Here is a 24932-nt window from a genome sequence, read left to right as displayed (position 1 = left end):
TTGTCATGGGAATGACGAGGTAATCCAATCCTTCCTGAAATTTAACGGCGGTGTGGCCAAGGGGGTAGAGCGGTCGTTCTCCAACAAACAAACAAATAATTAAATAAATGAAAATAAATGAAAAGTAAACTTTCACCACTTTCAAATTTTCAGCAAATTTTTGTAAGAATTGGAGCATTTTAAAGCCCTCAAAAAGCCATTTAATTTGCCTGAAAAATAATAATAGTAATCCTTACAATTTTAATAGGGCCATTGCCTGTCAGTGCTCAGGCCCTAAATAATATATAATAAATTATATAATATTTCAAGTGAAGTGAAGTGCTATGAGTAACACTGTTCATGATAATCAGGAAAGGAAAAATATTGAACATATATGATCAAAGTAATATTGATAACATTAAAAGAGTCATCGTTCAGATGATGTTGAGCAGTAATATTGTACATGTTGAAATGCAAGTTTCAGTCATTTTCGAGGACAGGGGACACAATTGTTTGATTCAGCATCATCAATTTGATTTTTTGATTTTTTTTTCACGTTCTATTATAACAAACTACATATGTTTGGTCTTACAAATTGCTCTAGTTCACATTGATATCTGACAATCTAAAATACTCAACTACACGAAAGGTCCTGAGACAAAATATGGCCACGGTTAGTTTTTTTTTTGGCCGTTTAGCTTTTAGGGCAAAGGTTGTATTTTTCTATTACATGTGCATGAGACAGGCAATATTGTCGCAGTAAGATGTCACCATCTAGTGTCTAAACAGGTGCACAGCTTATAAGGCTATTAAAACAAGACATTAGTGCCACCTTGTGTTCTGGAGGGCTGTGTGCACAAATCATTAGATATACTTTCCCTATACTCCACTCTTAGCAGTTTAACCAAGTGGTGTGTTCTTGGTTTGAATCAAGAAATTAGCCTACAAAATAAGCAGAGATGTGACCTCACTTACAACCGTTCATGCTCATAAAAACTCTGCTTCATAAAAAAAAAAACACAAGAGATTAAACAGTTTGCACTTTGCATTTTTGAAAGCCTCTAATTTACACAGGGACGGACGTTTGTTCTGCATAACAGAGGAGACCAAACACCAGACTGTGATCAGGCATCTGTTTCATTATTCACGTGACCATTGTCAGGGTCCCTGGATGCATGCAGGGGTCGGGTATGTGTGGAAGGTCAAATAAATACATTGCATCAGATAACAGCCACATGCTTACATCCTTTACAGTTGCTGGTTTGCAGCCACACAGAAACATTTTCTTTTCATCCAAAAATAATAAAATAATGCGAATTGCTTTTTATAATCAATGCAGTGCAAGTTCATTTATATTTGCATAGCTACTTGTGCATAGTGACCCATTATTTCTAATCTGAGTTGATTCAAAAACAGGATTTGAATTCCCACTCAATAAACAGGCAAATATAAAATCACAATATGGAAATAAAGATTCAAATATTAGAAGAAATCAACCTGAGCAAGAGGCAAAATTACATTTAGAAATATACAGTAAGTTTTCTGCTTTACCTGCTGATATATTCATACCACAAAATAATGAAATTATGAGAATGAACAAACAAAAATCTATAAATTAATGAAGTGTCATTATTGCATTTCTATTTAACATGCATGGGAATGAAGCTCAGACATAATGTATAGTAGAAAATAAATATATGAATAAAAATAAATAGTTTTATTATCCTCCACTACAATGAGGCGTCATATTGTAAGGCACATGATTAATTACCTGACAACTGAGTTATAGAAAGATAGTCACCTCTGTTTCTCTAGTGAGGATGAGCAATCAGAAACCCTATTCTTTCTTTATTTAACATAGAGGGTGTTTCACTTCCAGTCTGTCAAGGATAACAAAAGCCAGAGCTGGTCCTGCTTTCTTGAGAGTTAAGACAAAAAGTTCAGGATGATCATGAAATTGACAAATTTACCAAAAATAAACACTACAAAAGAACATATTTAAAAACGCATCTTGACCTCAGCTGCTTCATATTTTTACTTCATTCCCTGTCAGGCTTCACCAGAGTCTCACACGGGTGATACGTTGCTTTACGTGGTGATGAAAACGATGGACTAATGTCCTAGTAATAACAGTGAGTGTTCAATTTGATTTGTTTTCCATTAGTTGCTCCTGAAATGTAACATACACACGATCATCAAAGTACCTCATAAGTCAAAAAAGTTTGAAAAATCCCTGGGGTTTTGAAGTGCTACAGTAAAATGAAAGGGATTTCTGCATGCAGTCAAGTGTTTCAAGGAGACATATTATGTGTTTTTCATATCCAGATCTATCATTTTTATTACTGGAAAAGGTTTACATGCTCTAATGTTTGGGAAACGCATCACTTTCCTCAGACTATCTAATTCTGCAGCTCCTCTTTTCAGCCTCTGTCTGAAAATCGTGTTTTTACATGCTCCTCCTCCCGGTAAAGCCCACTCTGCTGTGATTGGTCAACCGCACACCAACTCTTTACACACACAAACAACCCGTGTAACAAACTGAAAAGGCAAAATATGTCTCCTTCAATTCAAATAATTTCTTTGGCAGGCCAGAGCCAGCAGGACATGCATCAGCATCACATACAGATTCAGTTTGAGTGGTTTTAAACGGTGAAATCAAAAAGGCCCATCATCCGTTTTGCGTGTGACCGACCTGGAGGCGGCGACTGAGTCTTGAGCTTTGACTCTTGCTTTCGGAGACGAAGTCGGCGGCAGCGAGAGTCTCCTTTTTACCGACAGCAGCCTGAGGATCTCGCTCACCTGAGACTCGAGGACCGACAGCCGGCCGCTCAGGTTCTGAATGTCTCCCTTCAGCTCCTGCTTGGCCTCGTGCAGCGTCACCTGCAGGAGCGTTTGTTCAGAAGCCGGCTGCACAAACGAGTGTTTCAGGGAAACCTCGCCATCCACGCAGAGGCTGTGCTCGAACGGATTTCTCTCCATCGGGCTCTTTTCCATCGGGATTCGCTCAAAGGAGTTTCTCGAGTCTCCTGCCCGGTCGATGCGCAGGTCGCTCTTTGTAATCCCGCTGTCGCAGGAGTCCGTTTTGTGCAGGGCGCTCGTTTCCTCGCATGATTCTCCTGCACTGTTGCCCCCCTCTGTGGTGCCCGTGTCCCCACCTTCCTCTGAAATCCTGGCTACTTTTAAATGTTCTGACGACTGCAAACATTTGGGCCACTCCTCCGGTTTCTGCGTCTGCTTTTCTTGCTCGACGGCAGGAGGTGCTGGTGCGGCAGAGGCGGCGTTTTTAAACTTTGCCCACCCCCTTGCACCTCTGCTGCTGGTAACACCACCTACACCACCGGCCTCTCCCCCTGCACCAATGCCTTGTGCAGAGCTGTTATCCACCTGATAAAGTTTAATCTCGGCACAAGGCCTCAATACAGACTCTGCTGCCTCTTGTGTGCCGCTCTGTTCTGACTTTTCAGTCTGGACAACTGCGGGTGGAGGTGCAGCCTTGCCTGCATCCTCCCCTCCTCCTGGGCAGGGTGGATTGCTCTGCACGATGGAGCTGTACTCCTGGTGCTGCAAGGATACAGTCTGACACTGTGTGTAGGAGTTTGAGTCGGAGTGGTGGTGGCGCTGCAGCTCCACCTGCACACAGTTGTGTTCAAGGTACGCAAGAGACTCTCCCGGCGTCTGAGAATCTCTCTGCTGCCTGAACCTCTGGAACAGCTTTCGCACGGGGTGGTCCTCGGGGATGGAGAGCGTCACCTCGCTTCTCTGACGCTCCTGCTCCCTCTTGACGTCCGCAATCTTCCTGAAGATGATCTGCAAGAGGGAGAATCTGTGCATGAGGACTGGGATTTGATGTCCCACTGCAAAGCTGTAAACATGCTGCACATTGTGCTCTACTTAGATGGAACAGAATGCATTTATTTAATGCAGCTTTGAAGCAGGGATAAGCATCCAGACCTGCTGCAGTGTATGCTGAAATATTAAAGACGTGAAAGCAGCAATGCACTGGGGAAACAGTTAATGGAGCAATAATGCAATAATGGAGCAACGGCCACACCACAATGGTTTCTGACGTCTGAAGGAGTGAAAGAAAAGTCACAAATTCTCAGTGTCTCACTTTTCTGTTCCTACTCAGACTTTGCAGAAACATGTTGAATCTGTGTTGTTGAATAAAAAGTGATCGTAACTTTCAGAGCAATAGATACATTATTTGTACTTAACTACATTTTATTCTATTCTGTTTCTCTTAAACCTTAAATTTCTCTTGCATTGATCATTGATTCTTAAAATGTATTCTTGTGTTGCTCATTCATTACTTCCACCAGGGGAGGTTGTATTTTTCGTCGGTGTTTGTTTGTTATTTTGCAAAATTTAGCAATTGCGATTATGCAAAAGCTACACAACCGATTTTCAGAATTAAAAAAGCAGAGGGACTGAAATTTATGAGTTTGTCCAATTTGGTGCGGGTCCAAATAAAAATCCAAATTTGTTGAATATAAAAGTGTTTTCATATGGGGAATGAGGGCAAATGACTGAGTAACATTCTAGTTTTCTATGATTGTAAAGCACTTTGGGTCAACTCCTAATATTTTGAAATGTTCCTCATAAATAAATAGTTTCTTGTGTGACATATTTCAGATTCTAAAATATACATCATCCCTCAACTCATGTGTGGATTCATAGGAAAGTGATTTAGATGTTGTGTCGAAAGCTGACGAACCCATGAGCAAGACAGTTCACGTCCATAAGCTCTGAAACAGTGTTAAAGTCTGAAGTTTGAAGCAAATGCTGTTGAGGTTGAATTCATCTCGGACACTTTAGACATGTCTGACAAAGCACATTTGATGCACATTCGTTGAAAAGCAAGTGAACTGACGTTAAACAGTACAGACGTCCGGGTTTAGAACTTAAACCTGTGCAGGCGTGCCAAGTCTCTAATGCTGCGCGAATCAATAATAGATGGCTTTCTTTTCATTTAATGCATTTTAAGTAAAAGCCATAAATATTTGAGCATGTTGCCACAATTTGTTCTGAAATTGTTTAGCTGCCTCACAGAGACGTGTGGTTACTGTGTGTGTGTGCGTGTCTGTGTGTCTGTGTGCGTGTGTGTGTGTGATTGCACAAGACCTCTTGGACTGTAACTGCCAGACAACTCAGAGGGGAATTTAAAAGTATATGCTTATTTTAAATACTATTAAATATTTATAGAGCAGAGAAAACCAAGTGTTCTGTAAACACACTCTAAATGTATATATATGTTTATTTCCTTCATAAATGTGCACGTTTTTACTAGATAAAGGCCTCTTGATTCAAATCTATACCTCAGAGATATTTCATACGAGAACAAAGAGAACAACAGATGAAGCCAGACTGACTTTAAAGGGAATATCCATTAAGAATTGATGTAATGTCATTCCCATAGGATACTATTACAGCAATATATATGAGCTACTTACTTTCGAGAGTGGAATGCAATAGATCTCAATTCCTTAATGGGATTAATACGTATGGCCGGGAAAAGCTCCATCAAATATTGATTAGATTCCTATAGTTCTCAGAAAAACTTTTGCTGACTATTTTTATTACACTGAACATGTGTGGCTTGTTTCCTCAGTGTTGGCAAATAGGCTCAAATGTGCAACACCATTTTACATTTATTTTAAAGTCTTTCAGCAGATCAACTCAAATATATCCATTTAAATTAAGCTTTTTAATCCCCTTTTAGTTTTTCAGCACTTTCATAAAATATTCAGCTAGAAGTACAATAGAATATTCATATATCCGAAACTGCACGATTGTCTCTAGATCTTATATTGGAAATATAAATAAATTAAAAGAACTGGTTTAAAGGTTTAATTTGTCCTAAATAGTGAGTATGAAAATCACTGTAACATATATTTTACTCTTACAAGTGTATCTGCTGAAGAGGAATAAACTAACTAACTAAGACAGCATCATATGGCTGAAAAAAACACTACTCCCCCCTATGAAAATATAAAAATCTGCATGTTTCAGATTTTTATTTGATCCACACCAAATTGAATTTTTGCGTAATAAATATGTAGCATTTCTACACATGGGTGTTGTTTTTTTTCCCATGACAAATTAATTAAATATTGAAGAAAAATGGCAAATGTTGCAAAATTTAATTTAAAGGCTCTTCTCAGGCCCAGGCCCCTTCCCTTCGCCAGGTTTTGTATAATGTGGTTTGTAGATTTTGTGTTATCCTACTAACAAAGTGAAAACATCATCTCTTGGCAAACAGAAGAAGAGTTTTCACTCTTAATTAAGTCTTAATTGAGGCACTGTGATGTTTAGTCTGGGTGAAATATTCAAAACACAAGACTCCATGTTTTTATGGCTGCAATAGTCTCCATGTTTATGCATAATTTTACACGCATTTCCCAAATATCCAGCCTGACACATTTGGTGTCTCCAGGCCAGTGGTTCTCAAATGTGGGTACGCGGACCCCCAGGGTCTGAGCTGCATTGCCAGTGGTCCATGAAAAGTTTCCTCACTCAGCCATTCAAATAACATGACATTTCTGAAGTGACACAGTAAAAGTATTTGAAAACATGTCTACTCTCTTTCTTAGAGTTTCCTATAGGACAAACTTTTTTTACCCGTTTTCGTAGGTTGCAGGTGAGTATGAGGTTGCGGGAGAAGGAGTTGGCGAACGCTGTGTAGAACTCCAGTACCCTCACCAGAGCGTCTCTCCGGATGACGTGCAGGTCGCAGTAGGTCAGGGCTCGAACGTTCGCACAAGCACGGGCCAGCGTGGATTCCTTCCAGAAGGCATCTCCGAACACGTCACCTTTACCTGGATGGGACGGTATGACTTTGTTTAGTACATTAAAAAGCAGATCCAGGGGTGAGACCAGGGGGGCACTGGCCACAGCTGGGATCTAGAAAACAAAACTAACAAATAAATATGACTACGTATTCAGAATCTTTCTTCTGTCTTTGCGTTTTGAAGAACAAATGTGCCCGAACAGGGATTTTCACAAATATATTCAGTGATTGTGGCTTTGCTCAGATCCTATAGAGCTCAAAGTAAAGAAGGAATGACTAAACTGTGCACTTAACTGAATCAAAATCCTCTTTCTGCCATTCTCATGAACAACTCATGTGTGAGATAAAAGTTAAGATATATATTTCAAAACATGATACTGGATAACTGCTGACAAATATTCTTTCGAGTTAAAGTTGAAAGTTGAATGACCTTCAATAACTGTTTGACACTGGACCTGACCGTACATGGGTTTGCACTAACACAACCTTTGCTCCAGTTTTATCTCAGCCACCTCAGCTCTACTGCTCTATTGCATAATATTGCGTTGGATTACCTAGTATAGCGATGACCTCGTCGTCCTGGATGACCTCGAGTGAACCTGACACCACGAAGCAGAGGGTGTCCAGGCTCTCGCCGATGTGGAAGATGAGGTCCCCGGGTGCACAGTGCGTGGTCTGAAACTCCACCGCCAGCGAGCGCAGGCAGCCGTCGCTGGCCAGACGGAACGCCGGGTGGTCGTTGAAGACCTGTCTGTTCAGGTGGACGCAGATGTCCGCCCGCATGTCTTTGGGACAAATCGAGAGAACCTGAGAGGGAGAAGGAGATAAAGGGTTTAAAACAACTACAGTAGAAACATGGAAGTGGAGCTATAATATCAGTCTCTGTTTGCAGCTCAATTATCACACAATAACAATATAATAAAAAAAGAGCTGCATGGTAAGTCCTTGCTAAAGCATCTTGACCACCACCTGTAGGCTGGCCGCAGCATAGATCATAAGCCCAGCCTCCTCCATGTCAGTGGACGGGACATGGAATCTTAGAAAGTCAAAGTAAACGTCAAATAAGTTTTTCTCAAAGATGGTATCAGATACATCATCAAATTTATCTCAAGCTTTACTGCCACTCTAGAGCTGTGTGACCACAAGATCCTGCAGAGTGTCCATGAACCCTGAGGGTCAACGAGTGCACACAATCTTCCGTTGTGACCTTTGAGGCTCCTCACTGATCATCTCACCACGTCCCCCTTCCAACCAGCCCATGCACGTTTATGATACCGTTAAAAATGATAGCATTCTGGCTTTCTGACTGGCGGCAACAAAGCAAAGCTAGTTCATCTTTGGACCTGAAAAATGTAACATGTGTGTCTGAATGGAATCAGCATATTGTGTTATCCTATTAAATACAATTCTACTCAATAAAATACTGGTGAATTGCAGTTTTAGGTACATTACATTTTGGATTATTACCCTTTGAAATTGCAACTTAATGCTGAGACATTTAATGAATAACCACCACTACTACGAACAGTAACTGATACTACTACTGACCCTATCTGTGTCGATGCCCTTGGACATGGCCCACGTGGAGACGATGAAGTCCATGACTCGCTCGCTGAGACCTTTGGGAACCTGGTAAAGTTTGAGGAAGTCCCGCACGTTGTTGAGCATCTCGTGGTAACGGTTGGTGTTGGTGTACATCTGCTGGAAGATGGTGGTGACGTTTCCGAAGATGGTGGCGTACAGCAGCGCTGAGACAGGAGACAAAGAGTAACGTCAGTCGTCAGTGCAGAGAAGGAGCAGCGGCAATAACAAACTGACAAGCAGATTTATTCTACAACATGAGAACGTTTTGCAAAGTCTTCAAGTAAAATAAAAGTATGATATGTATAAGATTGGTAGATCACTTTTCTCAGATTTTAGTAAATTAACTTTTAAGCCTTGCATATTTATTGAGTTTTTTAAAGGAAATAATCCTCTTAAGATTTACAAAAGAACATAACATGTACCCATTCACTGGTGACTTTAATTTAATATTCACACTAAACATTGGAATAAATAATGGATGAATTAATGGATTATAAAATATTAATGCATTTTTTTGCAGTTTGAGGGTTTTCAAAGGAAAGAAACCAATGTTTTTCATTCCCTTAAAACCCTGCAAGCATATTAACCATTAAAATGCCACAATGTATTTGAGATGCTAATTAAAACCACTATTCATATTATTATAAGCCTAAAACTAGAAAAACGAAATACTATATTACTATAGTTAAAAAAATTATGGATTTCATTATTTAATCCATCATCCAGCTAAAACTTTAATATAAAAAAATTCAATACAGAGTTGAATGACTGGTTCTGTAAAGTCTGAGCCCAACACAGTAAGTGTTGGGCTCAGACTTTATAATATGATTGATAATGTACATTTCCTTAGTGAGAGCCCTGCTGTACAGCGCTGCAGTGACCTCAAAGAGTCCGTCAGCTCCTCTCATCGTGAGGTTTTACCCGCTCAAGAGGAACGAGTCGTCTCCAGTCGCCACCGCCGGATCACAGAGGTTAGGATACTTATCCAACGTGATGGCTCATTGTTCATTTACAACAGTGGAGCCTGCAGGCAAACCATGCCTCCCCTCTCCTCCTCTGGCCTCTCACATAATTACTGTATCTGTAGCAGGAGATTTATCGGCCGTAATCCAGGCCGACACTTCAGTGTGACCGAGTGGTCTTCGTGATCGAGGCGCCACCAGAGCAATGGGTGTTTCTCTTTTGGAAGAACAAACCTTGAAGCGTGGCTGTCAGATTGTGTTTCCCTCTCTGTTCTTATTGCATCACTTTACAGGCTGTTTTGGAGAAGCGGGCCAAAGGTTAGTGCACGAAGGCTAAGTGTGAGCAAAGTGACGCTGAAGGTGAAGCTATCATTGTATCTGCAGCGAGCGAGGACACCTGCGTAAAAGCGGATATCTCATTTATGTGAAGGCCTTTAGATCAAGTTGATCTGATGTACTTTTATTATGTATAATACATTCACACAATTCAATATTTTAGGGGGAAATTAATTATTTTTGTGAATGAAATCTTTGAGGTAGGACAGATAAGCTGAATTAAATGTTCACTCTGCCCTAAATTAAAAGAAGTTTACTGTAAATTTACATTCACAACATGCTGAGGTATATTACATTGCATCAGGTCATGTTAAACAAAATGTTCCTATAAGTTTCAATTAAAACCAGATCTGAAATTAAAGCCATTCAACGTGAAAGATGTAAAAAATACCACGCTGTGATTCACATACATTTAAACAAGTTTACGTATATTTCAAATCAAAATCCACGTAAGGGAATTGACCCATCGACCGTTATCTTTTATTGAAGGGTGGCGATAATGACCACCCTTCACGCGGACACTCACAGAGCAGGCCGGGCGACAAACATGTCACTTTTTATTATCGACAAAAGCCGAGTCTCTAAACTCTCCCCCAGCGGCTGGAGCACTGACACAGCAGCTAAATGTGAATTACACGACCGGAGTGGAGAGAGAATTATGAAGCCAAACACTGAGGAGAATAATTCATGGACACAAAACTGGCTCTGAGGGATTTATCATCATCTCAGTGTCCAGGAATTAACTCTTCACATCAACCTGTGCTGGAATGCATTGTAACTTTATATATATACCTCCACGTGTGAGAGTATTTGTCTATATGTGTTTAATCTTGACTTTTGTGCTGGTGCATTATTAGAAATAATGTAATCTGCTACACCACTGGTGCATCACCACTCCTCATTGGCAGGTTATGACTGTTACACTATCACATGGAAGTAGCTGGTTAGCTTGGCTAGCTAATCATCTGAAAGACAAATCCACAAAGTAGACTTTACTGTCGTGGTCCAAAATGTGTAGTTTTCATGCCGTTTTCAGACATGACCTCCAGAGAATGTCCGGTAAATCTGGCTCGGACATTTTCCAGAGTTTAACTTTCACATATGAAGAATGCACCAGGAGATTGTCTGGGTCAGATTAGTATCACAACAACCGTAAAACTTCAGAAAACTTTCAGCAACATTCAGGTGAGGCAGCTTGGGAGGAGAATGCAGGAGGACGAATACATCCATTTTTCTGCTGATGACAGAAACTAAATTCCTCCCACTGGATACATTTAGTTTGTAAAAACACAGGAAGGATTGTGTGAACTGGAAACTGGAGACGTGTGTGATCATGTGATGGGAAACGTGTTTGAATGTGCATTAGATGCATGTGTGATTTCAGCGTCTTTATGATGGCAGCTCCTCTTACTGCTCCATTAAACACCACTGACACTAAGAACAGTAATGATACTGCTTGTTATGTAACATCAGACCTATCAGGTTTTACTGCTCTCCAAGATAATGAACCACATCAGCTGAAAAACAATTGAGCTTGAGATGCATCCAGAAGATTAGAAATGCTGTGACCCGAGTACTTACAGCCCACCATCATCATGGCCACGGAGAAGATCTTCTCGCCGTCTGTGGTTGGAGCGATGTTTCCAAATCCGATGGTGGTGAGACTGGTCATGGTGAAGTAAAGAGAGGAAATGTACAGCGTGTCCTTGTTGGGGCCTCCCTCCCATTGGCCTGTGCCACTGGTGTTGTAGTGGTAAGGGGTTCCTATGCTGAGGGCCAGCTGGCAGAGCCAGCTGTCATTCTTGATGGTGTTGGTGGTCTCGTCGATGACCTCGTAGTCCCCGATGCTGTACCAGATGCAGGCCAACCAGTGGGCCACCAGGCCAAACACGCACACCAGCAGAACCAGGACAGCTGCTCCGTACTCCAGGTAGTGGTCCAGCTTGCGGGCAACTCGGCCCAGACGGAGAAGGCGGATCACCTTCAGGGAGCTGAAGAGGCTGCTGAGGCCCTGCACAGCGACACAGGAGGGAAAGATGATAACAAAGTAATATAAAATCAATATTATTTTATAGATCCAGACAATTTGTGAGTGTTTAAAGGAAAAGTAGGACATTATGCATTATTCTCGGCTGTTTGAGGACACTCAAAAGCCCGGGAGAACATGAAGGATAAATAATAATCCTGCAAACAACCCCTGATAAAACAACTAATTGTTGTATTTACACTTTTGAAATAAAATAAAACTTTGTAATCTGGTCTGTTTCCAGCGGTCTTCTGGCTGTAGCATCATATACACATACATGTATTCAAGAATGGCGTCAATCTTCTCATCCGACTCTCAATAAGAAAAGAAATGATCGTGTTTCAACAGCTCTTTTAAAGGAAAATGTGTATTTCCTTACTGGAAGGAGAGAATCTTCTATCCGTGTGGTATTTCTGTGGAAATTTGAAGACTCGCGTAGGTGACTTGCAGGAGATGATGTAGATGTTATAACGTCCTTCACAGAGACAATAAAGAAGATACATTTGAAAGTTGACAGCAGAAAACAATAAATAAGATCATCCTGCAAATTGTGTGAAGGTCGTAACAATCCCCTCACCTCATCTACATGTTCAAAAGCGTTGATGATATCGTAGGGCAGACAGGACAGCAGGTCGATGACGAACCACGTCTTCAGGTAATTCATCCGTATCAGCTTGGCGTCCGAGATCACCTCTCCGGCCGGGCCCACGAAGGTGGTGTGGAAGTTCAGCACGATGTCGATCAGGAAGATGACGTCCACGACGCTGTCCAGCACCAGCCAGGCCAGGTTGTTCTGCTTGGTCTTGAAGGAGACGTTGTAGGGCACCATGATGGCCGTGTAGAAGGTGAGGATGAGGATGACCCAGTCCCAGGTGGTCTTGAAGGTGCAGTAGTGGAGGATGATGTGCGGCGGCGTCTTGGGGGCCTCTTGTTTGTACTGAGGGAGAATGTCTGACCCCAGCTGGAGAGCCTTTCAGTGACGGGGACCATTGTGAGTAAAGAAGCATGTAAACAGTTTCACCATATATGTTGGGACATCTATAATTTACAAATATGTAAAAATGTGACATGGATCATACAGATGCACCCTTGGATGTTCTTGCACTGCATGGGAGTATCATCACCCCTCATGTATTTCTTTATACAGGTTAAAACGTGTGATTTTATTTTGTCCTACAATTCCCCAGACGCCAACGGGCAATTAGGAGGGTGTGTTATGTTTTTTGAGTTGTGTAATCTGATGTATGGACCTTTCAATTTTTTCTTAATTACTCCAAATTTTTGGGTGTAATTACAAAAAAGCTACTGGACGCATTTTCATAAAACTTGGTGGAAGGATGGGACAAAGGTCATGAAACAACCAGTGAAATTGAGAAACCTTTCATCCCTGAGCCTCTGCCTCACCTCAGCCAGTCTGGACGGCTTGTGGCTGACCTCCGTCTGGCTTATCGGTGCCAGCTGCTGCACCAGGTTGCGGTTGTTGCTCAGTGCCCGCGTCAGTCGGGCGAACTTCGTCCAACCGACTTGGAGACCAAAAAAAGACAGATAAAAAAGACAGATCATTTTTTATTTCATCACGCATTTCACAACATTGTGTCCATACCAACGTTTATACGAATACAACATTTCAGATACATTTTCCCACATTTTTATTTAACAAAAACATTTTAATGTGGCAGTGCACTATACAGACAAATCACTTTTTAATATTTAAAAAATTGCTATTTTTCTTCAAGAAAAACTTTAAATATGTCACCAATGAGAGCTTGACATGTGGAAAAACTTTTGCTGATGTAAGAATTTTGATTTCATAACATTGCATTTACAAGCGACCCTCTAATGTCATTTCCCCAATATATTCAGTTCTACTTGAACATATCATCCCAGCAGGCTTCTCAATCAAGGCTTTAATCTATGTTGTGGTCATGTCGTGTCCCAAAGAAAAAGAAGATGTGAGCCGTGTGAGAAGCAGCTCATAAATGCTTCATGCTGTATTCATGGTACATCTTTGTACTGTAAAGCCAGTAGCCAGCAGTACTCAGCCAGCTGGCACATGCTTGTGTTATGGGGGAATCGCTTCTCTTCATTTCCCCTGAGTACAAACAGTATTTTCATACAGTTAACATGTGGTCTGCCTCATTTATGTAAAACACGCAGAAGCACGCAAGACTGCATCGTGTGGACCCACAGAGACACAAGTGTTCACTGACCCGCACACACAACACCTGGACAGTTGTATGTTACATACCAGGAAACAGACGTGTGTTAAGTCACAGCCACTCGTGTGTGTCTGAGATGTTTGGCTGCACTGCAACCTCAAGGTACTTCAGAAGAAGCCAGTACAAACGTTTCAGACATATTGAAGTTATATAATGAGGGACGACAGGACAACTCCCCAAAAGTGAAGCCAAAGTGTCTTGGCCCCCTGGTGGCTGGCTACAGATCAGACATGGACAAAACTAAAAATGCAAACATGTGAGTAGATTTTTCTCAAAGATAATTTCTGTCATTTTAGGAAGTTGTTATCACACTGATGATTGGCTTTAGTTATTTGATGCTGTAAAAACAGGGTTAAACATCATGATTGACAGCTGAGTGTGACTCGTGATTGGTCGAGCGTGTATATCAGCAGGACCTTGCTTCTTTGGCTCCACCCCCCAATCGCTACTGCACAGAGTCTGGCTCTGAATGTGCAAAATGGCGGCATTCATAGTCAGATGTTAGGCTTTCAGAATAAATTGCTAGATAATAAACTCACCTCTTGTTGACTCATCTTCAATGGGCTGCTTAAAAAGTGTAATGTCCCTGAAGGTGCAGAGGAAAAGCACCACCTTGTCCTTCTCATTTCTGATCGGTGCCACCTGCATGTAAAGCCATATCGGTGTTTCTGTAGGAAACAAGGAACACGAGATTGAAAATATTATTTATTCTGTTGTTTTAAGATGCATTTAATAATTTCATTGAAAAAAAACGTGATACTCACTGTTCTTTGTGTAGAGCAGCACCTCAAAGAAATTGGACTCATAGTTGTCAAAGGTTTGTCTGATTTTGTCTATTGTCATTTTATCAGTTAGGTCACCATACATGAAACTAAGAAATAAGAGAGAGAGATAGAAAGTGAGAGGTAAAAGGGAACATTTTGCATCAGCTGGTGAAGTAAGAAAGACAGAAGACAGACAACTGTGCTCTTATGAATATTCTTTTTTTTTTAAATCTTTAAATAAATACTGCAGTTTTTGTAAATTAGTCATCACATTTTTATAGCAACAATAAACATGTTATATTTGATTACTGGGCTTCTTTTTTGCAGGTTAAACCTCCTATGAACCATCTACATGAACCTTCACATTCAGGTCTCATACTCTATAACACCTCGTCTTACTTGCATGTGCTGCTCCTGTGCATGACCTCAGCTCTGTGGTAACCTGACAGCTTACAGAATCCATCGTTGCTGTAGACGACCGGCCACTCCAGGATCTGTGCATTTCCCAGCAGGAAACTGGTTTCTGCAGGAAAACGCAGAAAAACACAGTAGTCTGAAACAAAAACTCACATCACCCAAGCACCTGTCCATTAGGATTTAGTGTTCTGTCAGTGAAATGTTGAAAACTAGAGCTATGCAGCCTCATTGACATTGGAATACTTTTACTGTTGGCTCATAATGAAAAAAAAAAACTATGTTGTTCCTGAAATATTCAGTGCAATAATGGAAATTACTGTTGAGCCCCAACATCCCCCCAATTCGAATGTAAACAAAGGGCAAAAAGCCATTAATATTTAAAAGAGCACTGGTAATCAGACGAGTCAGCAGGCAGAAAGAGTTGTTGATAAAATGTTTATGTTCCAGCCTTAATGTCTATGAAATATTGATGAGCAGCAGCAAAGTTTTACAGCAGCTTTATAACAGTCTGCAGGGAGCTGCAGTCTCCAGAGGAACGGCTGAGGACATTTCCTCCTAAATGATACTGAAGCTAAGTTAAAGCGTCTGCATGTTTGTCTTCAAACGAGAGCCAAAGGATCGATGCCAGGGACCAAAGCTGCTCTTAAACATCATCAGGAAGAATGATTACTTCACGTGCCTTCATTATACTGATCTGCTCTGCTGACACATCAGTATTTATTCTAAAAAAGAAACTCCAGTGTCACACGTATTCATGGTCACTCTCATGCATGAGGATACCATCCATGTTGAAACCCATGCAGACAAACAGTCAATCTGAAAAACAGATTTTTGCCTGTTTTGCAAGGAGAATATCACAAGGAAACATTATACGACCCAATGGGGCAGGTCCAACTAATTCTTATACATATCATATCACAGTAAAGAAACTACATTATACATCTCCTAAAAATTAAAATGTACAATGCTTCTCGTAGACATGAAATTTACTCCGTCCTGATATTTACTTAAGTCCTTTCAGCACTTGTTTCTGTGGAAAGCATAGATTTAGCAATATATTATTTTATCTAATGAATACTGGGGAACTGGACTGAAACATAGCCTATTGTATAATCTATCAATACAAATAATATGAATTGACATTTGCATGGTTAATTAAAGTAGCTGTATCAAAAAAAGGGGTAAATTAAAAGGAGTTATTAGTATATACTGGGTTTCTTTCCCTTATATATAATATTAACATCATAGTTTTACTTCAGCATCCTGCAGCCCTGCAGTGTGGAACCTGTCACAGCTACATTCATGCATCTTTCCCTCTCAGAATAAAACTCACCGCTGGAGCGCCGGACAATGTTCTCCAGGAAAGTGTTCTGCGGAGCCACCAGTCCTCTCTTGCCCCCATGCATGATGAGGGATCAGGGCACAGAGACCCGTTGCAGCTCGGTGGTGGTGCTGATGTTAACTACGGTCCCATCACAGGGTCTGAGCGAGTACCACTGCTGTCAAGTCAACCATTATAACCAGTATATCCGGGCAAGGGTTTAAAGAAATAAAAGCCTCTTTGTTGAATGTGGCATTTTTGTAGTGTAAGAAAATAACACCTATCCAAACCTGGTCATTTAATGTATTTTAGTCTCAGTTAAATTGTGTTAATCCTCTCAAAACTTCAATACAAATAACAATACATGCACCTTTATTTGTATAATGGCACTTTTATTTTGAAGGAAACATATTTGATTCCCTGTATTTTCACTGTGTTTTATTTCCAGCTTCTCATGTCTGCATCGATGGACTTACTTCCAATTTCTGTAAAATTTTAGTTTGAACATAAATGTTGTTTATCTAAGTTACATTTGTATTAACATGTATTATGGTGTGGGCCTATACTTCCTGTTTATTTTTACTATGCGTAGCTCAGAATGATGCCATGACATAAAATATTTAGAAAAAATATTAATGACAAAATGTACGATTAAAACACAAGTGTCAATAAGGATTTGTCAATTCTATTTGAAATGTCATGTTACGAAATACACTGCACTATCCAGCAGAGCAGAAAGTAGTTAAATTAGCTCCATAGAATAGAATAGAATAATATGTTATATTTTACTTTAGAACTCGGGGGACTAGGATGGGCAAAGAGTTTCACTGGTAGGGACTCAAATGAACTAAAATGTACACGCATTAACATGAACATGCACCCAGACTAGCCCTGACTTTTTGAGACATAAAGATACACGTGTCCATCATATGTGTTTATTTTCCAAACCACAAAAATCAGAGAAAGCGTTTTTCCTATCAAACAGATCACTTCTTCTTGCCAACGAAAACGTAATGTAAAGAAAACATCTGAACATTCTAAATACTCCATGTTCATACTGTAACTTCTGTAGTAGTTTAAATAATAAAGACTAAAGCATTAATGGATGGATGGGCAAACACGGAAAGGTAGGTAGGAAGATAGATAGATAGATAGATAGATAGATAGATAGATAGATAGATAGATAGATAGATAGATAGATAGATAGATACATAGATACATAGATACATAGATAGATAGATAGATAGCTGGATAGATAGATAGATAGATAGATAGATAGAGCATAATGAGATAAATATATATAAAGATACAAATAAAGGCCAAATATAAGATTATGAATATAATAAATAAATAATTGTTTCTACTAAATCACTGTAGAATGTTTGATGCTGAGTGTGCACAGTGATTTTGCATTCATTCTATATTTATATTAATATTATAAATAAGTGTAATGTATGGCATGTCCAGCAGGGGGGAGTACTCGGACCTCTGGTACATTGAGGCACAGATGAGGGAGGCGCAGAAGAAGTAGCAGCAGCAGGAGTAACGGCCTGACGCAGGCGGACGCTGCTGCTGCTGCGCATTTCAGGATCCACCGCGACCTAATGGTTAACTGTGGCGGACTTTGGAAGCTACGCGCTGCGTGTATATTCTGAATGCAGTCGCCAGGTAGAGGTCGAGTGTAACAGCTGTTTTGTTGACTCCGGAATGAAACGGCCGCCGAGCTGCGCCTCTTCCTAACGAGCCCCGGCGGATGGACATGAACTCCATCTTTGCGCAGAGTTGTTGTGTGTTTTGAACTGACCGCTGCTCTGAAGTCATGGCGCACGACGCGGTGAAGTCGTTTGTACGGGTTTGCCGTTACCTCCAGGAGCCCTGTCATGTGGCGAGGTTTCAAAATATCTGCGGCGTCAAAGCCGCGTTCGCGGACAAGCCGAGCAAGCCGGGCAGCGGACCCCCGGGGACGGACTCTCCCGGGCTGAGGAAGCGGCTCCACGTCTCGGAGGTCGGGAACGGAGCGGCCGGGGACGCCTCCGCGCCGCAGCACAACGGGGTGCAGGAGGACACGACCGCCGAGTCTGACTGTTCATCATCTTCATCATCATCAGCGGCTAATGTCGCTAAACCCCTCCGGAGGAACTCCCTGACCGGGGACGGGGGTCAAGAGTTCCTGATCAACAACAAGTTCCTGTTCTACCTGTTCACGTTCGGCACCGAGCTGGGCAACGAGATGTTCTTCATCGTCTTCTTCCCCTTCGTCTTCTGGAACATCGACGCCCTGGTCAGCCGGAGACTCATCGTGGTCTGGGCCTGGAACCTGTTCGTGGGTCAGTCCACGAAGGACATGGTCCGCTGGTCCCGGCCGGCCTCCCCGCCCGTGGTGAAGGTGGAGGTCTTCTACAACTCCGAGTACAGCATGCCCTCCACCCACGCCATGACGGGCACGGCCATCCCCTTCTGTCTCTTCATGCTGACATATGGACGGTGGCAGGTGAGCACTGGAGACCTCATGTCAAGTGTTGTTGATAATAGATTTCTGAACTAATATGTCCTGCTTGAGAGCTGGAGTATATGTACCAAGGCTGGGTCTCCAACAGGGGTCAACAAAAGAGGTAAACCCCAGGCAAGTCAGATTTCACAAGGTCCCAGATATGTGAAGGCCCCAAGAGCCAGTTCCCTTATACATCCAGTTTCTTAAAATCTAAATTTTAAAGGAGCATAATTCAGGGAGCCGGACCTTTTTACAATATAAACAAAGTCATAGACCGTAATTAAAGATGGAAAATGAGAGGACTTCTCCCCAAAAGTGAACCCAAAATGTCTTCAAATACATTTATCTCAAAGATGGTTGCTGTCATGTTCTACTCACAGGTCAAATGTCTTTCCACCTAGCTTAAATCAGTTTGGACCCTGTGCTGTATACAGATGGATGACATCACTGCTCCCGAAAAAGGGAAGCTATAGTTGCAGTATAGGTCATAAACCTTGTCTCCTAGTACAAGTACATTTTTCTCAAAGATGTTTTCTATCATTTTATATAGTTCTTGTCACATTGATCTTGTAAGTTGGGTTTTAATAACGTATTCATTGTCATAGAAATGAGGGGGGAAAGGTCATGATTGACAGCTGAGACTGGCTCACAATGGGTCGAGCATGTGTATCGATGGGACCTCGCTGCCATGGCACCATCCCGTGATCGCGGCATTCGTATTGGGGATAGTTTGGCTTAATTTCTGGATATTGAGGAAGTATGCATCATCCATCTTTATATACAGTTTATGGGGTCAGTGGATCAGTATTGGCACAAGGAATGGGGGAAAAAAACACAGACTGCCCTTAAATCCCTCTTTAATCCCCAGTGCCCGGTCTTGTATGAGGCTCAAAGCTCAGGCTGAACAATAAGAGGAGCTTACACCCATTCACAGCTATGTTGCAGCTGATGTTTGCAGCTGTTGGCAGCAAACATCCCTCTGTGGAAGCAGAGAGTACAGACATGACAGGGCGTGCCGGAAAAGTACAAGTGAGGAATGGAAATGTTGCTTTGTTTATTAAATAAACAAAGAGTCAGTGTTCCGCATTGTCAGGCATTAAGTGAAGGCAGAGGGAAGTAGAGGTTTAAGGGAAGAGAAATTACTGTTAAAATGGAAGTAAAGGGGAACTGGAAGGTTTCTGTTTGCTGAAGGGCCAAAAAAGAAGAATGTTGTTTCAGCCATGCCTGAGAGCTTGAAGCAACAAAACCTGTTCACCCGCTGTTCAGTTGTTTTTCTGCCACCAGCATAGAGATAAACTGCAGATAACCAGTAAGAAGATGGACTGCCTGCATCACAACACCGGACTGATTATAAATGACTGATGTTCACTTTGTGAAATGTTAAAATATGATTCTAAAAGAATAGAACACTAGTTGATGAAAACATTAGATGAGAGATTATTTTTGCAGGGCCGCCATCGCTGCATCCTGGCTTTAACTCCAGCAAACCAATTGTGATTGGTTAAAGCAATGCAAACAACCCAAAGCATTTGTTTCCCTCTAGCAGAATAATAAATGGTACAGGCGGACCATTCTCCAGCGATAACACAGGAATGTGGTAGATGACTAACAACTCCAGGGTTTCCGCTACCTTCATTTTGCAGTGACAGCCATGGCCTGTCCCCCACTGCTAAGAAAAAAGCGGAAACACTGACCTCAAACAATGAGGCACGAGTTGTTAGAGAAAAACAAACTATGAGCAGAGGCAGACAAAAAGGGCGTCGCAGACAGAGAGGGCAGGGGTCGTTGTGGTGGACAGAGACAAAGGGGTCATGACCAGGAAGAGCTAAGCCCCTCAAAAGTTTTAACAATGTTGCTGTTTTCTGTCTGAATGCCGGCAGCCGAAGAGCCTGAACTGCCTGAAGAGCCTGAACTCCCTCTGTGTCGTCGTCTGAAGGATGAGGAACTGGCACTTTTAATGGAAAGTGGTTACAGAAGGTTACAAAAGATAAGGTGCACACCATAAACGGCCCCCAGAGCAGGAGTCCGATTCAGAGGATTAGCTAAATGGTGCACAAAGACACCCTGCTCATACACTGACCTTTGTCTGGATCCTTCAACAAAAGATATGAGTGAAATCTCATCCTAATGGACAATGTACCAAGGTTTTTTTCTTTCAAACCTACTATTTCCACCGGAAATGGTCAATTGTAAGGGCCCGTGGTGCTGTAGTAGTATTCTAGTAGTCTAATAGTCAACAGGATATTAGGGGTAAAAACTGTCTTTACAATGGGTCAGAGGACGTCAGCTGTCCTTCATATGTGGCCCAGGACGAAATGGATTTTCCAGAGTTAAAAGAATGTGTCCTCAGAGCACCTCCACTCGTGATCTGAGGACACATCTGTGTGCGCTCAGACCTGAACTTCAGGTCTTCCAGGAAACTCTGATCTGAGTTTTCTTGTATCTCTCAAAGCCTCATCTTCAGAGAATTCTCTAATAGCTCACGTTTGTTTGTCATGCTCTCTCCCGCAGTATACCTTCCTGTTTGGCTTGTGTGTGGCGCTCACCTGGAGCGTCCTGGTGTGTGTGAGCAGAGTCTACATGGGGATGCATTCTATCCTGGTAAGCATATTAAATAAGTAATAGCAAATAAATAATCCCTCACTGATACGAGGATTTATTGAGATGCTGTCACCCTTGTACACTTGTCCTCTAGTCACACCCATAGGCCCTTCTCCGATTAGTAACCACACTCACTCGGTCGGCTTGTAAACAAAACACATGGCCTTGAACGTCTGGGGTCACTGATCCCATATTATGCAAAAATATCTGCACCTCAGATGATTGTAAATGCTGGCCTGACTCCAGTGCACTGGCACTGATGAACTTTAGTCTGTATTCATCTATAATGGAGAATACCTTCCACCATAGCAACAGGCATCTCAGTCTTTCATACTCACATGTGCATATTTGAAATAGATGTAGCTGGATAGAGTCCTTCTGTTTGAGGAGTCGTCAGACCAGTTGTTTTTCATTGTTTAAATAACCATAAGTAAATTAAGTTTGCTTTGTTTATTTTTTACTGTATACAACTACAAGTTGGAGATAAAAAAAAGCATATCCCCACCAGTAGTTTGAAAATATTTGCAATCGAAGGAAAACTATTTTTTCGTTAAGCATATTCATTTACCTTTTTATACACATTTAAAATAGAACACATAATCATTAATAACATAGACTATGATAACACTGGACAGAAACGTGTGTGTGAGTGATTCATGGAAAATTAGAAGTAATCAGAGTCTATAAACACTGACGCGAGTAGATAAAGTCTGATTAGATTCTGTGGCTGGGCAGCAGATGCTTGTAAATATTAATGCTGCATCCTGCAACAGTAACACGTGTTCTTCCGTCTGCAGCCCGCCTGGTTTTACAGGTGTTTACTACTAGCACTACTCTCCCCCTTCAATTGAATGTCACGGTGAAAAAAGCGTCACCTACAGGGCAGAAACAGCAATGGCTTTTTTTATTTTTTTTTTATTTGGTGGAGTACCTTGATTACTTTCTGTAATCATCATACTGTACATTAGTGAGAATACATTATGTTACTTTGTAGGACTTTGAGTGTATCAACAATATGGATTTAACCCATATTAAAAATACTTGTTGATTTAACTTCAATGCCATTCTTCTGTTACAGGAGGTGATCACTGGCTTCCTGTACAGCCTCCTCATTCTCGCCTTCTTCCATCCCATTTTGGACAAGATTGACACCTACTACATGATGGACCACTACTCTCCGCTTGTGGTTATCGTCTCACACGTGGGCCTGGGACTTGTGGCGTTCTCCCTGGATTCCTGGAGCACCTCTCGGGGCGATACGGCTCAGGCCCTGGGCACCGGGGTGGGAATCGCTCTGGCAACCCATGTGAACTATCAGCTGGGGCTGCTGCTGGATGTGCCGCTCTCCTCACTTCCTCTAACGTTACCGTCAATCAGCGCCGGCCTGGTGGTCCGCTCGCTGCTGCGCTTCCTCCTTGGAGTCGCCGTCCTCCTGGTCACGAGGATGGTTATGAAAGCAGTGACTATTCCCTTCTTATGTCGACTGTTTGGGCTGCCGTCGGATGATGTGAGACGGGCGAGGCAGCACAGTAAAGTGGAGCTGCCGTACCGTTACATCGTCTACAGTGTTGTGGGCTTTAACTGTGCCTGTGTGGTGCCTCTCCTCTTTAGGATCCTAAACCTTGCCTGAGTGTTGTGTTCCAACTGTCGATGGGCCGCTGACATGTTCAACCACACAGTAAAGGCAAACAACACTTGGTTACATGACGATAACTGTTCAAAGTCATTTGGTTTTGTTCTCTATGTTTCTCTTTTGTTATTGTCAACAAACCCCATGAAAAGACTATAATCAATTCTGAATGTATCTTACTAACAAGAAAGTAATTACTTAATCCAAAAACTATTAAAAACTCATCAGTGAGCGACCTGGCTGAACTTACTGACATTTTTACTCATCACATTAAAGCAACCACTCTAGTTTGTATATTCATGTTTTTTTTGTTGCTATTTATTTTTCAGGGTCAGTTGATAAACTTCTGACCAGCTGCAAAAGTTACAGAAGTCAGACATAAGAATTATCCTTATCATCTATGTTTTTTAGGCCATTTTTAAACAACTTGGTGAAAACAGTGATGTAATTATTGAAGATACATAAGCAGGTTTTATTTTTCTGCAGCACTTTTTCTCGAATCTAGTTCTGACTCAGAACTTGATGATTTTTCTTCTACCGCTGTTTTTCAGTCGCAGTTATTTTGCTTTAGTTGCCAAAGTTTCATGCTTGCTTCAACCTTCAAAACATTCAACCCGTACAGGACACTCCTGCTTTCGGTTTTTCAAATATTAAACATTCTTCAAATATTCTGATTTTATAATGAGTGTCTGTGGGAGGGAAGTGGGACATTGTGCATTTTCAGCCTGGTTCAGCGTTTTAATTCAATGTCACATCTGCCTTTTTGCTGCTGTAAATACACTTAACATGAGTTAATCCTAAATTAATCAAAACAGTCCCAAGCAAATAAGATATTTATTCCAGTTTGAGTATAATCGGATAAAAAACTGCAATGTCTGAGTGTTATAGGAGATAGGTTTTCTTTTTTAAATAAAGGTATGTATTTGTGATCCTTATTTTTAACGGCCTTGATTGAGCCTCATTGTTTGTTTGTGACTTTTTCATGGGATTTGTTGTCGGGATGAAAAACTTAAGAACCTACTGTGGTCGGCGCATAAGTGTTAACTGGAACTTTTCAAACAAATATTCTATCAGATGTACTGTAATGATTATATTCATCATAGAGCAGAATCTGTTGTACATTTACACTATTTGATTGAAGTCAAAGAATAGAATCAGTGTTAATTCATATCACTTCTCATTTGTTGCTTTGTTAAATTACAAAACATCCTGGGAGTAAAAGATTATTTTAAGTAGTTACGTTTCCATGGTGTCATGGTAGTTTTTGATCTCTATGTAAATATGGAACAACTTTTCCTCTTAGTTGATTCATCACAGTTTTTCCAAATCTGTCGTCAGCATCATCGTGTTGCCTTCTTCTTTTTCTACAAATATTCTACCGCAACATTGTTTTGTCCTTTTAAGTTTAAACCAAGTGCTCTCTTAAATGATCATTTAGTATAGAATCAAGAGGAAACAAATATTTTTGATAATTTATTTTATCATCTTACTATCTCTGGCTGAACAGAATCTAAATATATGATTATGAAAATTCAAAGAGACTTTTCAGCTGAAGTCCCTAAACTACAGGATACAAATCCCTGACCCTAGATCCTGTCTAAATGTTGTACTTGTTTTTTTCGGTTGCATTGTATTAATTGTTTTATGTTCATGTAGGAATATGAATTTCAGAGCGCTCGTATCATGAGTACTCGTGAAATATATCGATTTATTATCAACTCATCTTTTTTTCCTGTTATGCAAAAGGACTGTATCTGAAAAAATACGGTAAAAGGATGAATAAAATATTCAAAGTATAAATGTCTTGTAATCAAT

The 24932-nt window shown here is 41.1% G+C and overlaps 2 protein-coding genes across 2 annotated transcripts; one reads left to right on the top strand and one right to left on the bottom strand.

Moving 5' to 3' along the window:
• Positions 1 to 1102: 1102 nt before the first annotated feature.
• LOC128460641 (potassium voltage-gated channel subfamily H member 5) lies at positions 1103 to 16601 on the bottom strand. Its single transcript, XM_053445884.1, has 11 exons — positions 16408 to 16601; positions 15057 to 15180; positions 14658 to 14764; positions 14433 to 14561; positions 13079 to 13197; positions 12252 to 12644; positions 11230 to 11659; positions 8315 to 8514; positions 7321 to 7573; positions 6598 to 6794; positions 1103 to 3786 (listed from the first exon to the last, which is right to left on the bottom strand). Exons 1-11 carry the CDS (start codon positions 16478 to 16480, stop codon positions 2635 to 2637), a joined length of 3177 nt encoding a protein of 1058 aa, XP_053301859.1. The 5' UTR covers positions 16481 to 16601; the 3' UTR covers positions 1103 to 2634.
• Positions 16602 to 17907: 1306 nt separating this feature from the next.
• Positions 17908 to 24917, top strand: LOC128460144 (sphingosine-1-phosphate phosphatase 1). Its single transcript, XM_053445198.1, has 3 exons — positions 17908 to 18886; positions 21398 to 21487; positions 22566 to 24917. Exons 1-3 carry the CDS (start codon positions 18215 to 18217, stop codon positions 23115 to 23117), a joined length of 1314 nt encoding a protein of 437 aa, XP_053301173.1. The 5' UTR covers positions 17908 to 18214; the 3' UTR covers positions 23118 to 24917.
• The last annotated feature ends 15 nt before the right edge of the window (positions 24918 to 24932 follow it).

This window comes from Pleuronectes platessa, chromosome 17 (genome assembly GCF_947347685.1).
Source record: "Pleuronectes platessa chromosome 17, fPlePla1.1, whole genome shotgun sequence".
Lineage (NCBI taxonomy): Eukaryota > Metazoa > Chordata > Actinopteri > Pleuronectiformes > Pleuronectidae > Pleuronectes > Pleuronectes platessa.
The sequence above is the reverse complement of the archived record's forward strand: the minus strand, read 5'-3'. Positions and strand labels throughout refer to the sequence as shown.

Bases quoted from the DNA above. Each gene is read 5' to 3' on its own strand.
- LOC128460641 (XM_053445884.1), bottom strand. From the start codon at position 16,480: ATGCATGGGGGCAAGAGAGGACTGGTGGCTCCGCAGAACACTTTCCTG. The intron at 11,660-12,251 runs GTGAGGGGATTG...GTCGCTGTGCAG, and splicing joins CTTTTGAACATGTAGATGAG to GGCCTCAGCAGCCTCTTCAG. The intron at 7,574-8,314 runs GTCAGTAGTAGT...TCTCCCTCTCAG, and splicing joins AGGGCATCGACACAGATAGG to GTTCTCTCGATTTGTCCCAA.
- LOC128460144 (XM_053445198.1), top strand. From the start codon at position 18,215: ATGGCGCACGACGCGGTGAAGTCGTTTGTACGGGTTTGCCGTTACCTC. The intron at 18,887-21,397 runs GTGAGCACTGGA...TCTCTCCCGCAG, and splicing joins TGACATATGGACGGTGGCAG to TATACCTTCCTGTTTGGCTT. The intron at 21,488-22,565 runs GTAAGCATATTA...CTTCTGTTACAG, and splicing joins TGGGGATGCATTCTATCCTG to GAGGTGATCACTGGCTTCCT.